This window comes from Schistocerca gregaria, chromosome 3 (genome assembly GCF_023897955.1).
Source record: "Schistocerca gregaria isolate iqSchGreg1 chromosome 3, iqSchGreg1.2, whole genome shotgun sequence".
Taxonomy (NCBI): Eukaryota; Metazoa; Arthropoda; class Insecta; order Orthoptera; family Acrididae; genus Schistocerca; species Schistocerca gregaria.
Genome location: NC_064922.1, coordinates 525,384,796 through 525,402,563, shown reverse-complemented (window position 1 = coordinate 525,402,563; position 17,768 = coordinate 525,384,796). Strand labels below are relative to the sequence as shown.

Below are 17,768 nucleotides of genomic sequence, written 5' to 3'. Positions count from 1 at the left end.
ATGACATGTTTATTTTTTGGTTTCCCTTTGTGTAGTTGTAAGTAATTAATTTTTAATGACAAAGTAAATAATTGCAGACAGCATAGTCAAAATTAGTCTTGAATAAATAATTTCCTTACATGAATGTTGAAATTCCATGTGTGTAAAATTTAACAATGAAAACAATCAATTATTGATAAAATTATTTAACTGGGTAGGTAAAAAATCTACTCACCAAGCAGAACACACACATAAAAGACTGTTGTGACTGGCAAGCTTTCAGAGGCAGCAGCTCCTTCTTCAGGCAGAAGTGTTGAATGAGAAGGAAGAAGGGTGAAGGAAAAGGATTGGAGAGGTCGAGGAAAAGGGGTAGATTTCAAGAAAGTCACCCAGAACCACGGGTGAGGGGAAACTCACAGTACAAGATGAGGAGGAGAGGCTGATTGTTGGGGACTGCATCGGATGAGATTTGGAAACCTGAGAGCTGAAAAGTGGAAGACAGGGTAAGATACAAGACAGAGATTACTACTAAAACATCATGCACAAGTTAATAAGAGTGAAAAGCTAAGTGCATTGTATGTAACAGAGATAGGTGGGGGGCAGTGAAAAATCCACAGGAAAGAAAATGAAAGATGTAGAAAACTAAAACAGAGTGAAGCAAAGAGTTGTTACAGCGAAGAAAAGCTGAGATGGGAGAAGTTAACATAAATTAAGGCCAGGCAGGTGGTGAGAACCATGGACATGTTGTAGTGCTAGTTCCGACCTGCAGAGTTCTGAGAAACTGGTGTTTGGGGGAGGAATCCAGATGGTGTGTTTAGGGAAACAGGCACTGAGGCCACGAATGTCATGTTGTAGAGCATGCTCTGCAACAGGATACTGCGATTTGCTAGTATACACCCTCTGCCTATGCCCATTCATTCTAACTTATAATTTGGTGGTAGTCATGCCAATGTAGAAGGCTGAACAGTGTTTACATAATAGGTGGTACACCTGCGAAATGACACATGTCATATACCAGCCACCTGTTTCACCACAAGCACCATCTGGGTTCTTCCTCCAGACTCCAATTTCTCAGAACTCTGCAGGTGGGAACTAGCACTACAACATGTCCTTGGTTCTCCCCATCCACCTGGCCTTAGTTTATGTTAATTTCTTCCGTCTCAGTTTTTCTTCACTCTGTTTTAGCTTCCTACATCTTTCATTGTCTTTCCTGTCTAATTTTCACTGCCCCCATCCTGCCTCTGTTACATATAATACACTTAGCTTTTCACTCTTATTAACTTGTGCATGATGTTTTAGTAGTAATCTCCATGTTGTGTATTGCCCCGCCCTCCACCTTTAACCTCTCAGGTTTTCAAATCTCATCTGATGCAATCTCTAACAATCATTCTTCCCTTCTCATTACATATCGTTATTCTACCCTGGCCCACTTAATTATGTGACTTTCCCAAAATCTATGCCTTTTCCTAGACCTATCCAGTTCTTTTCCTTCACCCTTCTTCCTTCCCCTACAACCCTTCTGCCTGAAGAAGGAGCCACTGACTCTGAAAGCTTGCCAATCACAACAGTCTTTTATGTGTGTGTTCTGCCACCACTTGATGAGTAGATTTTTTACCTATCCAATTAAACAATGTTTTTAAAATTTGTGTGATAGCATGATGCAACTTATATTTTGACCAGCACGTTTGAAATAAAATTGATTATTAATTTAATATACAATACAATTTTGATTACTGATATTTGCCTTGGTAAATTAATAGAATGACTAAACTTGAGTAATACTATGTTTAAGTATTATTTAAGCTTCTGGCTGAAATGCTTCTTCATGTTAATAATAAATTATTTTTCTTCTTAATTGTCACTTTGGCCTGGGAGACCATATGTGTTCTCTACATTTCTCCACCAATCATTTCTGTTCCTTGCTTTTGTTCTCCACTGTGCTCTTCTCAGTCCCATCGCCTTAGTATCCCTGTTGACAGCCTTCATCTTGTCTGTGGTCATCCTTGGCTCATTCTGCCTTCCACGTATCCTGAGAATGCTAATTGTGGTAGTTTTTTCTCTTCCATCCTAATTAGGTGTCCAGCCCACATCAATCTTCTTTCTTTCACCCTTCGGACAATATCAGCTTCTAGGTATAGGTCTACCAATTCCTGGTTTTTTAATATCCTCCATTCCCGTCACTAGTTGTCCTTCTTGCAGCCAGATATTTTCTTTAATATCTTTCTCTCAGAGACTAGCAGTTTTTGTTCATCTGTGTTCCTTAATATAAATGTTTCAGAGTTATATAGAGCTGCCATGAGAATTATACTCTGGTGAGAGCTGCCATGAGAATTATACTCTGGTGGAGTCTGATTTTAAAACTTCTCAAAATGCTCTGCTGCATAACATGTCCCATAAGCCAAAATATGATCCATTGGCCACTGTGATCCTTGCTTTAATCTCAATTTGTATTCTGTTATATTCACGTTTCCCAAATGTTTAAATACCTCTGCTCTTTCAGAAGCGAATCCATCAACAATCAGTGGTGTTTGATCATTGGGTGCCATGCTCATGACCATGTACTCGATTTTCTCCTCATTAATTTGTAGCCCTGCTTTCTTTGAAATATTTCTGTAAAAACTTGACATGAGCTGCAATCCATCTGCCATTTATTAGAATAACATCGTCACTATGTGCAAGCCAATTTATTCTGATATAACCCATTTTATTCCAAGTTGATTTAATTTTTGTTGTTCTGTTTCTATCTTATCTAAATTCAAATTGAACTTGTCTTGAGACCAGTCCTGATTTCCAAATGCTCTGATATTCCTGTAGTGATCTTTACTTTGCAGTAGGTTTCCTCTAAACGCACCTGTATGAGATTTATTGAATTTTGTGGAAACTGAAACTCATTCAAGATGTTGGTGATTGTGTCCCTATGGAGGCTATTGCAATCTTTTTTGAAATTTACAAAAAAAAACATGTGAATGTCAACATTACATTCCCAACCTTTCTCGGTTACCTTTCTGAGTGAGTGTAGAATGGTGGTCTGTAGTAGATCTATACCTTCTGAAACCATAGTGACAGTCCCCTATAATTCTTTCCCCAATCACTATCATTGTCCTCAGTGGACACTGTGACAGAATTTTGTAACTTATATTAAGGAGTGCAACCCCTCTATAATTATCACATATTGGGGGTCATTATTTTTTAATATAGGGCAGTTTATTGCCGTTTTTCAGTCATCAAGTGATCTCTCATATATCCAAACATTCAGTTTTGTAATTATTTTAACCAGTAACAGTTCTCCATTCTACATTAGCTCTCCTGCAATTTGATATTCACTGAAAGTCTTAATGTTTTCTTAGGTTTTTGCTTATTTGTTGTATTTATTCTTTTTGGGAGTCCCTACTTTGCTGTATACAGTGTCTGGCGCCTCACATGTAAGAGACTCAGTGGGGTCATCACAATTCAGTAGTTTTATGATGTACTCTGCCCATAGCCATTCTGCTTCAGTGTCTTTAAGGATTTTCCTCCGTTGTTATTAACAAATGTTTCTTTTTCCTTATATATCTGTGTTACTTTCTGTACTTTTTGTTACATTTGTCTTGTCCTGTGATGGATACAGTCCTCTTCCTCTTCTTCTATTAGCTCCTTGTAATATTTCTGTTCCTCCTGCCTTAGTATAGTTGCTGTTTCCTTCCTTATTCTGATATAGCTGTCTTTTAACTTCTGATTCCTCACATTTTCTAGCCAGCCCTCCCCAGCGTGCCTTCTCTCCCCAATTTCTTGCTGGCACACTTGATTGAACCATACCTTATCTGACCTCTTTTGTTAGCCTACAATTTCAAATACTAACTGCTTTTCTATTTGCTTAATTTATGATCAGTTTGGGTTTCTGTCACAGTCTCTTACCTTTTCCTCTCATTTTCTTAAGTTTTCTGCTAGTGTTGACTCTTATTTTCACACAGCGATTCTAAACAACTTCTTAAATTTAATGTTCATTTTACTTATCACCTATAATAATAAATGGTAAATAAAAATATTATTTCCATAAAAGTTAACATATATTGTTTGCTGCATCAGATAACATGTACCATACATCATGAAACTTAGATGGTATCAAACAATATGAAACTTTATATTTATATTTTGCCATACTGACCTAAATCTTGGTACTTTACAATAACCCCCCCCCCCCTCACAGGATATCATGCATAGAATGTGCATGTGTTTCTGTGAAACTATGGAGCATGTTATCGCTATTAAAATTATTCATCTCATATTTCTTTAAAAAAAATATTAATGAAAAAATTTGCCACTGATTCTTCTAAAGAAAACAGTTTTTCACCTTACATTGACATTAGTTTACAAGATTAAAAAAGGGATGAATATGGACATACATGAACAGATATCCATGAAAATTAAAGCTGTTATTTCTGACGAATAAATATTACAACACTATTTCAATAAACTTTTTGAAAACATTCAATGTGAAAATTTTATTTAAGAAAGCTTAAAAGTCAGAGCATATAGAATTCCATATTTTTAAATTTGCATTGTTTGTTGCATTTAACATTTTGACCAGAATATTTACAAGAAAATTAACTACTGGTTTCATATACAATGCAGTTTTAATTGTTAGTATTCGTCTCAAATAAATTAATAGAAACACAATGAGAAGTACTATGTGTAAATATTATTTGAGCTCAAGCCAAAAGGCATGTTCACATTAATAATAAACAATAAAGAAAATGTTATTGCTGTAAAAGCTTGCATTTACCATGCTGCACTCCCAAAAGGAAAGTTTTGCCTAGTTTTTCTCTAAGTCCCAATCCAATTTATATCCACATTCCACCGCCAGCAATGGCGTGTGAACCTTTGCCAATGTCAGCCACTTGTACTCCCAAAACATCAGAAAAATCATTAAGCAACATTGGCTGAAGATCATGAGATAGAAGCCCATAGGCATTCCAACATTTTAAAAGTTATTTAATAGTTTCATCTGCTCCATATAACAAACCCCACTGTATCTTTCATCTACTCTCTTTTTTAATGCATTAGTGAGGATCAACTTGTCAAATGGAAAATCATATTTGGTGATATTTATATTTATTGTTTTTCATGTTGAAGACTTACTGACTTGATTTCATCAGTTGGTGTACAACAATTGACTAACACCTTTTGTTTGTTGTCTTAAGTGGTCCAGAAACCAGGTTCAATCAGCTGCAAAGGAGAAGCAAGATGAAAAGCTTGACTCACCACAACAGTTGTCTAGTGATCCAAAGGTATGTTAATATTTTGGTACTTGCTTTTTACACCAGAGATAGGAAAATCTTATAACTTTACTGGACTGATATTTTAATTATATTTTTAAAATTGACTCATCATTCAGTCAATTAATTGAATAATTCTTTTCTAATTGGCACTTTTCATAATACAAGACAGCTAGAAATAAATTCAAGATGTACATGTAATCTCAATACACGCATGTTGATCAGGGTGTATTGCTACCGAGTTACAAATTATGTTAACAACCAGAAGATTTTCTAACAATTTGCTGGATGTCAGTTCTGATTTTTGCAAAGGATTTTCTAGGGAAAAGTAATGGATGACCTCACAAATAGATTCCTGGCAGAGAAAATCAAGAAAAAATGGCTTTGTTAGAAGAATACTTTGTTAGGACACAAAGTACTTTTATTAAGTTGATCATCAAATTATATTTGGGATGCCAAAATGTTGTAGTGTTAACAACATCTATCTAGCATGGATGGAGTCTTATGCTCATAGCATAAAGCTAAGTAGACAAATGGCATCCTAGGAATAAAAGTAAATTCAGAATGAGGGCACAAATAAAATAGTTTCACAGGATCCAATCTACACATATTGTCCTCAAATTATTTTAAAGTTTGCTAAAAAAATAATAATTTTTTTCTTATAATGGAAGCATACTAATAAAGGTCTTACACTCAGTTCTACAGACACAACCCAGATGATAATTGAACAGGTTCATAACTGTATCACAGTAAACAAGTTTAATATTAATTGCTATCAACCTAAATAATCTTATTTTTTGCCAAATCATTGAGATCCCATAACGAAGGAGAATCTTCAAGGGTGTGTAATAAGTCAAGGTTTACATAAACAAAACACAAAGAAATTGTAAGTTTTTTGAAATGTATATGGCATTAACATTAAACTTCAATTATACTGCATTATACTGCCTGTGTTTATGACAGTCAGATTTAATCAAATAAATTAGATAAATAGTTATTTTATATAAATGTTTTTCATCTGCTGTTGATAGCTTAAAAATTACTTGTTAATATCCCCCCTCCCCAAAAACAAAATAATTACCTACATTTGTTGATGCTGAATCCTGTTTACAGTACGTTAATACTAATTATGAACCTTTAAAATCAGTGCAGCTACTTGCCACATAGCGAACAGAACTTTTCAAAAATAACTGTTAGGGATCCTACAGACATAGGTAACTTATTCTATGACAGACTGCCACTTAGCAGAAATAGCATAAGCACCTTCAAAAGGAACATCTCATCTCTGGATGTTGGTATAAGATGTGCTGCACTTGTAGGTAAAGCCATAAGGCAAATGTAAGTGTAAAATTATAATGGAGTAAAACACTTCCCTTTTCATGAGGAAACAATTTTTCTGAAAGAAGGGAAAAGGAAAACAAAATGTAGTGCTGAAAATACAGAAGAGATCATACAAGGTGATTTATATATCTAAAAACAAAGATGATGTGACTTACCAAATGAAAGCACTGGCAGGTTGATAGACACACAAACAAACACAAACATACACACAAAATTCCCTCTTTCCTGATGAAGCAACTGTTGGTTGCGAAAGCTTGAATTTTGTGTGTATGTTTGTGTTTGTTTGTGTGTCTATCAACCTGCCGGTGCTTTCGTTTGGTAAGTCACATCATCTTTGTTTTTAGATATATTTTTCCCACGTGGAATGTTTCCTTCTATTATATTCATAAGAATAAGTGATTTTATGTAAATATGATTTAACTGTGCTTTTCACTATGTATAAATGTCTAAATATTTTTTACATTATGGCTAACATACATGACATAAAAATTATTTTCCAGTCTGTATAAATGTATTATTATTTTCAGCAGTACGGCACAAACACATAACTTTATAGACTTTCCTTGTGTGTGCAAGATTACTAGTAAATTAATACAGTCTATTAGTACATATCATCCTGTGGGCTACTATTGATTATTTGTAAACATTATCATTATTATAAAAATTGTCTTTATTTATCAGTGACAACTTTCTAAGAAGTTCGTTTATTCTGTATAAACCTGGCAACATAATATGTCTAACATCATTATAAAATATGATTTATGAGAGTGGCTAATGAGGTATGTTTTTAATTTTCTTTTGAATATGTTGGGCCTTCTCAGTCTCTTACTTATGGCAGATGTGATCTTTTTGAATACCTTTTTACCAGATTTCATAACTCTACCCTGAACGTTAGCCAAGATACAAAGTATTCATGAAAACTATATTTAGTATCTTGAACTGTGATCATGCAAATCACATTTACTACCAGTAATCAAACCACTGTAGTGGGTTTTTCCCTTTATACTACATATTTAGGGTTCTTCTCCTTCCATTTTCATAGGAACATTTCCATGACACTTTCCTTTGAGTCAAACAAACCTTGATCATTTGTCTTGCTCTTCTTTCTAAATGATTAATATTCCCTGTCAGTCCTATTTAGTATGGGTTTCACACACTTGAAAAATGTACTATGATGGGTACCTGTGTGGGGTGGCGGGTGTAAAATTTAATTTCTATTGTTTATTGCCGTTCTTAACACGGGCTCTCTAACTACAATGTTGGCAACCAGAAAGTGATTAGCAAAAACTTGATGGCTGTAATTAAAGTTCACTGTGCCCTCTCTGATGGAGAAATAAAGTTATTGATCATTCATTATGCTGAGGATTTAGGATGATGTCTGGGATTCATAGAAAATGCAGTTTACTATAACAACTTTCACTATATTCTGAAAATGATAAAGCTTAAAGCTCCAGACAAAAGTTTACCCTATCAACTCTTGTGCTATCAGAGCTGTTCAGAGTCTGTTGAGAGGATTCTATTACCCCTTGATAACGAAACTGTTCAGTAATTGTTATGGATGTAAATGTTCAAAGTGAATGCTCACCAAAATTTGACATTAATACTCATCAAACACCACGCTAGTAGTGATAGAAGGTCTGTCCTGCAGCGACATGTGAAAATATGACATACGCAAACTGAGAATAAATCACTGGAGTCGTTCCGCAATTAACACTTTACGCCAATGTAAACTCATTGCTACTTGCATACCGAGTTACATAATATGGCATCGAAGGCTGTTCCTTGCAACTGCACAAACGTGATGCGGCTTCCAACACAGACTGCGCACTGATACGAATCTAGAAGAGAACTCGGTCCTGACTAGCTCGCATTGCTCTTATTTATATAGGTGCGGTGCGGACCGCTGAAGGCGCAGCTGACAACATGAGATGATAGTGTAGCTCTCTACATTTTCCACATCTCAATTTTTAAGTATAGGTATAACTTTTGCTTGTTTTAGGTACTCAGGAAAATATCCATATTCGAAAGATTCATTAATTATGTCTGTTAATAGGCCCTTTATGGAGGCTATACATTCTTTAATTACACGGACTGGGATTTCATCAAGTCCTACTGAAGTTTTATTTTTTAGTTGGTGTACTACTAGTGCCACTTCCCTTTCTGTAGTTGGCAAGAGCACCGTTGAGTTTGTTGGCTGGTTCTGAGTAGTTAAATCATATGTATCTGGAAATTTCTGCTGTAATTTTTTTGCAATACTACTGAAATATGAGTTTACAAAATCAGCTAATTTTTTATGGTTACCTACTGGTAATGTGAATTGAAGTCCTTTTTAGCAGAGTTAGATGTTTCCCATTTGATGATGTTCCAGGCTGCTTTGCTCTTGTTTTCAGTTTGAAGTAATATTTTGCTGTTTGAAAGGTTTTTTGCAGCTAGCAGCACCTTTCTGTATATTTTCCTGTACTTTTTGTAGAATTGCAGAACTTCTGGGTTAGATTGATTATTTTTTATGGAGATGAGATATCTAAGAGTTTCTGAGGATTTTTTGATACCTGTAGTCATCCATTGTTTTCTCTTTGTAGTTTTAATTTGATAAAGAGTTTTGGGAAACATCTCTTCAAATCTGAATTTAAAAATTGACATGAACTTGATAAATTTCTGATTTACATTAGTTTCTGCATAGACTTCCCCCCAATCTTCATATTCTAGCTGGGATTTAAACTCATGCAGGGCTAATTTGGAAAACATCCTTTTGTATGTACACTGTTTAGGAGGAGTTTCTACATGAATGTTAGTTTTTAAGATCTGGCCGAGGTGGTCCGATAGGCCCAGGTTTTGGACAACAATATGATATTTTTTACTATCAATATCTGTAGCTACATGATCTACAGATGAGGAAGATTCTTTCGTTATTCTAGTTGGACAATTAACAAGGGAGGATATTCCATAACAGCTTAGAATATTCACATATATGTTGCTAGTCCTATCAGTCTTCATCATATTAATGTTTAAGTCCTCACAGATAATTACATTTGCTTTTGGTCCAGAAACCTTGTCTAAGCTGAGATTCAGTTTTGAGAGGAATATATCAATGTCTCCATTGGGAGAGCGGTACACACAAAATATGGCTAATTTTTTGCTATGTCAGGTCCTATTATTTCAACAGCGAAAAGTTCAAAATGTTTGTCCTCACCTAGATCTAAAAGATCATATCTAACTTTAAATGACATACCTTTTTTTTACATAGATACATGAACCTCCAGCATTCATTGAGATTCTGCTATAGTAAACATGCAAGGTCATATGACACTAATGCAATGTGCTCAATTTCCTTCCCTTTGCACCAGTGTTCAGTGATACACAAAATTTGGCTATCAAAAGTTTCCAATTCTACTTCTAGCTGTTGTGCTTTGTTCTTTATGGCTTGAATGTTTTGGTGAAACAATGTTAGGCATTTGTTTTCACTTATCTTGGTGGCGTCCTTCCCTTTAGACCTGATGCTAAAAAATCCTTTAGATGAGCTGGTGGCATGATTATTCTTCTATTGATGACAGTGGAGGTGAGTCTGTTGCCAGTTAGACTTGGAAGTTGGCATATCTCAAGGTATCTGCTTTATGTTAGTCTTGTAACTGAGGCTGGGTACCAAAAATCCTGCAGAGTTGTAAGTTTCCTGGTTCTTGTGCTTCTTCTGTTTGCATCTGTTACTGCTGATGATGGTGAAGCTGGTGAAAAGTCTTCCACTGTTGCAGCATGAGGAGGGGCCAATACTGATGAAAGGTTGTTGGCTGCTGGCACATCAGTTTTTTTTTATTTTTTTATTTTTTATTTTTTTTTATGATGCAGTTTCATAGTATGTAGCTGCTTCTGCTGAAGCTGCTTTGGAAACTCCTGTTCTAGTTGAATCGTTTATTTCAGCTGCTTTTGAGGAAAGTGGAGACTCTAGTGCTGGACCTGCTGTCAGTGATTCAGTTTCATTTTCTTGTTGGAAATTTTCAGTTGCTGTGTTTGGTGGTGGAAGTGGTATGGTCATGCTATTCTTGCCCTTAACCGCCTTCACTGCATTAAGGATTTCTCAACTAATGAATGATTTCCGATTTTATGCCTGGTAAAATGACTTCTCTCTGTAGATGGTACGTCCACATGTGTGGCATTTGGGAGGCTTCGGCAGATTTTCTCAAATTTCCTATTAGTAACTATGTGACCCTTCCAAAATTTCAGTGTTACTATCTTGTGGTTCTAATTTTTCTGTTTACAATAATGTGTAATTTTCCAAGGATAAAATAATATTTGCTCATTAAATATATTAATTACAAAATCTGAGTTTTCAGCAAATTCTTGGTGGGCTCATATCATTCTCATAAATGGAACTATTATTTGTACCAGTTTAAGGACATCAGTCAATTGTTAATCAAAATAGTGTCACTGTCTAATGTGTTTATGTATTCTATAGATTTTCTACTTTTTATGTTGTTATAGCTTAAATTTCAGTATTTTGTAGTATCTGCCTCACACACACCTAAAAGCAGGCATCTCACATAGTCAGTGGCAAGCATTCAACCAGTATAAAACTGTTGATGGAATGAGGTCTGTGTAGTGCTGGAACAGCGGCAGGGAAGGGGCTGAATGGATGAGAAAAATGACTAACGAAGGTTGAGGCTAGGAAATGTAGGATATATTGCAGGGAGAGTTCCCACCTGTGCAATTCAGAAAAGCTGGTGTTGGCGGTAAGGATCCATATGGCACAGGCTGTGAAGCAGTTACTGAAATGAAGGATGTCATGCTGGGCAGCCTGCTCATCAACAGTGTGGTTCACTTCTTTCTTAGCCACAGTTTGTCGGTAGCCATTCATGCAGACAGCCAGCTTGTTGATTGTCATGCCCACATAGGATGCAGCACAGTGGTTGCAGCTTAGCCTGTAGATCACATGACTGGTTTCACAGGTAGCCCTGTCTTTGATGGGATAGGTGATATTTGTAACTGGACTGGAATAGCTGGTGGTGGAAGGACGTATGGGACAGGTCTTGCATCTAGGTCTATTATAGGGATATGAGCCATGAGATAAGGGGTTGTGAGCATGGGTTTCATCGGGAAGGACGAGTATATTGTGTAAGTTTGCTGGGTGGCAGAATACCTCTGTGAGAGACGTGGGAAGGATAGTGGGCAGGACATTTCTCATTTCAGGTCTTGGCAAGAAGTAGTCAAAACCATGGTGGAGAATGTAATTCAGTTGCTCCAGTCCTGGGTGGTACTGAATTATGAGGGGAATGCTCCTCTGTGGCCAGATGATGAGACTTCGGGAGGTTGTGGGAAACTGGAAAGATAAGGCATGGGAGATTTGCTTTTGTACACGGTTGGGAGGATAATTACAGTCTGTGAAGGACTCAGTGAGACCCTTGGTATATTTCGAGAGAGACCACTTGCCACTGCAGATGTGATGATCATGGGTGGCTAGGTTGTATGAAAGGGACTTCTTTGTATGGAATGGTGGCAGCTGTCGAAGTGGAGGTATTGCATGTGGTTAGTAGGTTTGATATGGACAGAGGTACTGACATAGCAACCTTCGACGTGAAGTAGAACCAGGTGAAGCAAATGAGGAAGAAGCCAAACCAGATGAGGGGTTTAGGATTCTGGGTGTTAAGGAAGGATTCTCTAGATAGTCCATGAATAGGTTGGCAACTGGGAAGGAGGTTGTTGGTTTGGACCATCCTGTTGCTGATCCGGCTGCTCAACATGATGTCCTTAATTTCAATGACTGCTTTACAGCCTATGCCATATGGATCCTTCCCACTAACACCAGCTTTTTTGAATTGCACAGATGGAAACTCTCCCTGCAATATATTGTACGTTCCCGTAACCCTCCTGGCCTCAACCTTCGTTAGTCATTTTTCTCACGCATCCAGGTCCTTCCCTGTTCCCATTCCAGCACCCAGTCTTTTTACTTCTCTTCTTTTCTGCTACCCCTCCCCCCCTTCCCCCTCTCCCTTGCCCCATCTAACCTCCCAACTGCACCTACCTGCTCTACTCTCTCTCCACTTTGTCCTTGCACGCTCCCCAGCTGCACTTCACTGTCCCCCACCCATACCCTACTATTCCCCCCCTTCCTGCCCCAGCCTCTTCCTTACCCCCACTCAGTTGCCACTCCTATCATGCACTGCTGTTGTTGCTCACAGTGTGGCTTCAGCCACCAGAAGCTGCATTCATGTGCGTGAGAGTTGCGTTTGCATGTGTGTGTGTGTGTGTGTGTGTGTGTGTGTGTGTGTGTGTGTGTGTGTGTCTGTCATCTATTTTCAACAAAGGACTTGTTGGCTGAAAGTTTATATTTTGACAGTCTTTTTGTTGTGCCTATCTCCAACTCAGCATCACCACTATATGGTGAGTGGCAACATTCCTTTTCATAATATTGTTGCACTTAGGAGAGCGGTGTGTTATGGCAACTCTAAATGACTTAGGATAAGTGGTAGCATAAGCTATGTCTATTTATCTGTAATAGTTTAAATACTACAACAACTTGTTTACATCATGAATGTTGAATGCATATTTAGTCTTCTGTACCATGATCTGGGACATCATGAATCTAACATCACTCAAACTGTGTAAGACCTCTCTCAACTTTCATAGAATTATTTTGTGCCTCACATTTTATAATTTGAAGTATGTCCAAGGAATTAGAAAACATGTTTCATCTAATCATTATTTTCCTTAATAATGACCATCAATAATGATGTGTAGTATACTTTAAATAATTTAATGTGAAGCAGAACATAATGCTGCCAACAGCCTTGCTGCAGTGGTAACACCAGTTCCCGTCAGATCACCTAAGTCAAGTGCTGTTGGGCTCGGTTAGCACTTGGATGGGTGACTGTCTGGTCTGCCCAAATTGTGGAGCTACTTGATTGAGAAATAGTGACTCTGGTCCCATAAACTGACAAGGGGCAGGAGAGCAGTGTGCAGATCACATGCCCCTCTGTATCCACATCCAGTGACAAGGTGATGATGACACGACAGTTGGTCAGCACCATTGAGTATGTTTGGATGGAATTTTTAGTTTAGTTTTATAACAGAATTCTATGACTACCAAGAGAAGCCTGACAGTGTTTGAATTATATTAGATGCATGATGTCCCAGATAATGGTACCAAAAACTAAATGTTTATTTAAAACTCATCATATGAACAAATCAATATAGAAATTACATTAATATAGATAAATCAGTACTTACACTGTTGCTTAATCTAATCCCATTCAGTAGTGGCATAAAGCAGCAACATCCTAAATGTTACAGTTCAAGAGCTAACACTCTGAAAGTACAGGATGAAGAGGAGCAGGAGGAGTAGGAGATTAGTTTTTACATCCAGTTGACAATGAGGTTATTACAAAAAGGGTGCAAGCTAATATTAGGAAAGGATTTGGAAGGAAATTTGGAATGCCCTTTCAAAGGAACCATCCCAACAGTTGCCAGAAGCAATTTAGAAAAATTACAGAAAACCTAAATCTGGATGGCCAGACACAGGTTTGAACTGCTTTCCACCTAAATGTGACTTCTGTGTGCTAATGACTGTGCCACCTAGCTTGGTATTAAAGAATGAAAATGCTACCTGTTCACAAGCAGGCCCCCCTTAAGTGAAATACATGAAAACTAATAGTAAGTTATTATCATTGTGAGTGAATTATTACATAGATACATGTGAAAATCACAGTTCATGATTGTGGGTGAAATTCATTTAAAAACTACTTGAAATTTTTTTTCAATTGATGAATGAACATGGATACAAAGTAAACTAATGAACTCTGATACAAAGACAATTGCTGAGGAGCACAGAAGCAACTCAATAATGTTACTGTCTACCCCCTGCTTTACCTGTGACTGAGCCTATGCGATCATTCTAGCTCACACCACCACAGATTGTTACAATGAGGCATTTGTATGAGTTGACTGATACCTGTTGTCACTCTGTAATAATGTAGTCTTAGGATACTATGTTTTTAGGTGTTGTGAAGTGTATGGTATTGTGTATTTGATTTGATTATTTAAAGCAAGTTTCCAAGCTTTGCATCTCATTAATATCTTATCAAAACTTGGCTGGATGTCTCTCCAGTTTTTTCAGATACTACTTCAGTATAGATAACTGTATCATCAACAAAAAAGCATAGTTTATTATTAATGTACTGAGCACTAATGAATGGCTGCTAGGTCATTAATGGAAAACAAGGGTGCCTGTACACTTCCATAGTGTACATCTGAAGTTACTTCTACTTCTGTGGCTGACTCTGTACAACATAGCAGGCTACATCCCTGTCTACCAAGAAATCTGAAATCTGGGCACAAATTTCATTTGATGCTCCATACATGTATTAATAAGCGTTACTGTGGGACTGATTGTGAGTCAAATGGGTTTTGGTAGTCAAGAACTACTGCATCATCCTAAGTGCCTTGATCCATGGCTACCAGTGAGTCATGTGAGAAAAGTACTAGTTGAGTTTCACACAATATATTTTTTTAGAATTTGTGTTGGAGGACGTCATTCTGTTTGAGGCCATCATTACATCTGAGTTCAGAATAAGTCCTAAGATTCTGCAATAGATAGATATCATTATGCTTGATTTCAAAATATGTGCTAAGATTCTGCGACAAACTACTGGACAGTAGTGCTTTGTACTACTCCTGTCACACTTTTTGTAGACTAGTGTGACTTGTGCTTTATTCTAGCTTCTAAGAACAATTTTTGTTTGAGAGGTCTCTGGTATGTTATAGTTAAAAGAAAGGCTAACTCAGCCACAAATTCTATACAGAATCTGGCAGGGTTGCATTGGTTCCTGGGGTCTTGTTCAATTTTAGTGATTTCAGCTGTTTTGCAACATCACTGACACTACTATCTATAGCATTCATCTTTACAGTGGTGCAAGGATTAAACTGAGACCTTAGCCCTGGATCCAGTTATAAGATTACACCCTCCTTTTACACTGAGGTGACAAAAGTCATGGGATGCCTCCTAGTATCATGTCGGACCTCCTTTTGCAGTGACTCCACATGGAATGGACTCAGCAAGTCATTGGAAGGCCCCTGCATAAATACTTAACCATGCTACTTCTATAGATGTCTATAATTTTGCCGGTACTCAATGTCCTGTATGAACTGACCTCTCAATTATGTCCCATAAATGTTCAATGGGATTCATGTCGGGCAATCTGGGTGGCCGAATCATTTGCTCAAACTCTCCACAATATTCTTTAAACCAGTGGCAAACAACTGAGGCCTGGTGGCATGTTATTGTTGTCTGGGAACATGAAGACCATGAATGGCTGCAAATGGTCTCCAAGTAGTTGAACATAAACATTTCCAGTCAATGATTGGTTCAGTTCAACCAGAGGACCCAATCGATTTCATGTTATCATAACTCTCACCATATGGAGCCACCATAAGCTTGCACAGTGCCTTGCTGATAATTTGGGTCTGTGGATTCATGGGGTCTGTGCCACACTCTAACCTTACCATTAGCTCTCACCAAAAGTAATCAGGACTTATCTGGCCAGTCCAAGGTTTTCCAGACATCAAGGGTCCAACTGATATGACCACAAGCCTTCTGTGGGTTATTTCATAGAGTGTTGCTTGTCCATTAGCGCTGAAAACTCTACACAAACCCTGCTGCCCTTGGTCATTAAGCGAAAGCCGATGGATACTGTTTTGTCTGTGGTGAGAGGTAATGCCTGAAATTTGGTATTCTTGACTCTGTGGATCTCATAATATTGAATTCCCAAACGATTTCTGAAATGGAATGTCCATGCATCCAGCTCCAACCCCTATCCCATGTTCAAAGTCTGTTAATTCTTGTTGTGCAACCATAATCACATCAGCAACCTTTCCACATGACTCACTTTAGTATAAATGACTGCTCTGCCAATGCACTGCCCTTTTATAATCTATGTAGGCAATTCTGCCGCCAACTATATATGTGTATATTGCTATCCCGTGACTTTTGTCACCTCAGTGTATACTGAATGTTGTCCAGGCAATCTTACATACAGTTCGTGTGTATATTTTGGTGAATTTGAGCTTCTTGTCTACTGTGAAAAATACAATGCCTCCATGTGATACAACATAAATTTACCTCAGAAAAATCTCACTGATATTGCTTTTGGGTTTTAGCCACCTTTTTGTGCCTAGTATTAAGAAGCTCCAATTATGTTTAGGAGTGCTTCAAACTCTTGACACTGTCCTGTGAATGATTTGACAGTCAATCACTAGGTGTGCATTTTTATGTATCTTACACTAATACTTGAAGGTCTCCTACAGTTATAATTTTCTGGACTGAATAATGGAGAATCACTTTAAAAAATGAAAGAAAACTTCAGCCCTGAACCTTTGAGGAACCCTACAGTTCCCAATTCTGTGATGCTAATCTATGAAATCAGAACCGAGCATGTTACAGAAACTTCAGTCTCTGGTTCAAGCCTTCCTCCTTGACATAGAACCAGGAGACCATGATAAATCTGAGCACAATGCTGCAGATTGCAAGCTACATTGAAATTCCACAAGCATAGCTGATCTTTTCAGCTTTTTCCGTCAGGCACTGAAATGAGCTAAGTAGAAACTTGTGCCCCAGACAACAAAACCAATTCATTTCAGTGAGGGACACAATCTGCAGCTATTTTCACCATGTTCCCTTAATGGCTGCTTCAGCATGTTGAAGGAGGCCTGCAGGCATACTGACTGAGTGTACAAGATGGTCCTTCTTATCTCTTGCTGTCATTTGACCAAGAGGTACCATTATATGCCATACATTTCAACTGCTGACAATTAACAGGCTGTCATCCTTTTGTGCATGTTTACACCTGACAAAGGACATACAGTGTTTCACAATGGGTGAAGCATGTTTCGCAGGCTCAGCTTCAGTGTCAGTATGCAGAGGTTAGACATAGTACTTTGAGTTCTCCCTGGTTCCTTTCTCCCCACTATGGGGCCCCTACATCTACTACTGACATGCCACTTAAGTCAAGTTGACAAGTGATTATATATACTATATTTTCTGTAGAGGAGACAGTATCCACAGGACAGGACAATATCTGAAGTACCTCTGGTATCTCTCTCTCTACTCTGCCCAAAACTTCCCGGCAGATTAAAACTGTGTACTGGACTGAGACTGGAACTAGGGACATGAGTCTTTTACATTTTTTCTACAAAAGACAATTGTCGTGGGTT

At 37.6% G+C, this 17,768-nt stretch overlaps 1 protein-coding gene across 1 annotated transcript in view; it reads left to right on the top strand.

Annotated features, from left to right (window-relative positions):
• Positions 1–17,768, top strand: part of LOC126354009 (uncharacterized) — a 217,263-nt gene that overhangs the window by 57,553 nt on the left and 141,942 nt on the right. The window contains exon 2 of the mRNA XM_050003323.1: positions 5,160–5,246. Coding sequence (XP_049859280.1) covers positions 5,160–5,246 — 87 coding nt within the window. The remainder of the gene's footprint in view (positions 1–5,159; positions 5,247–17,768) is intronic.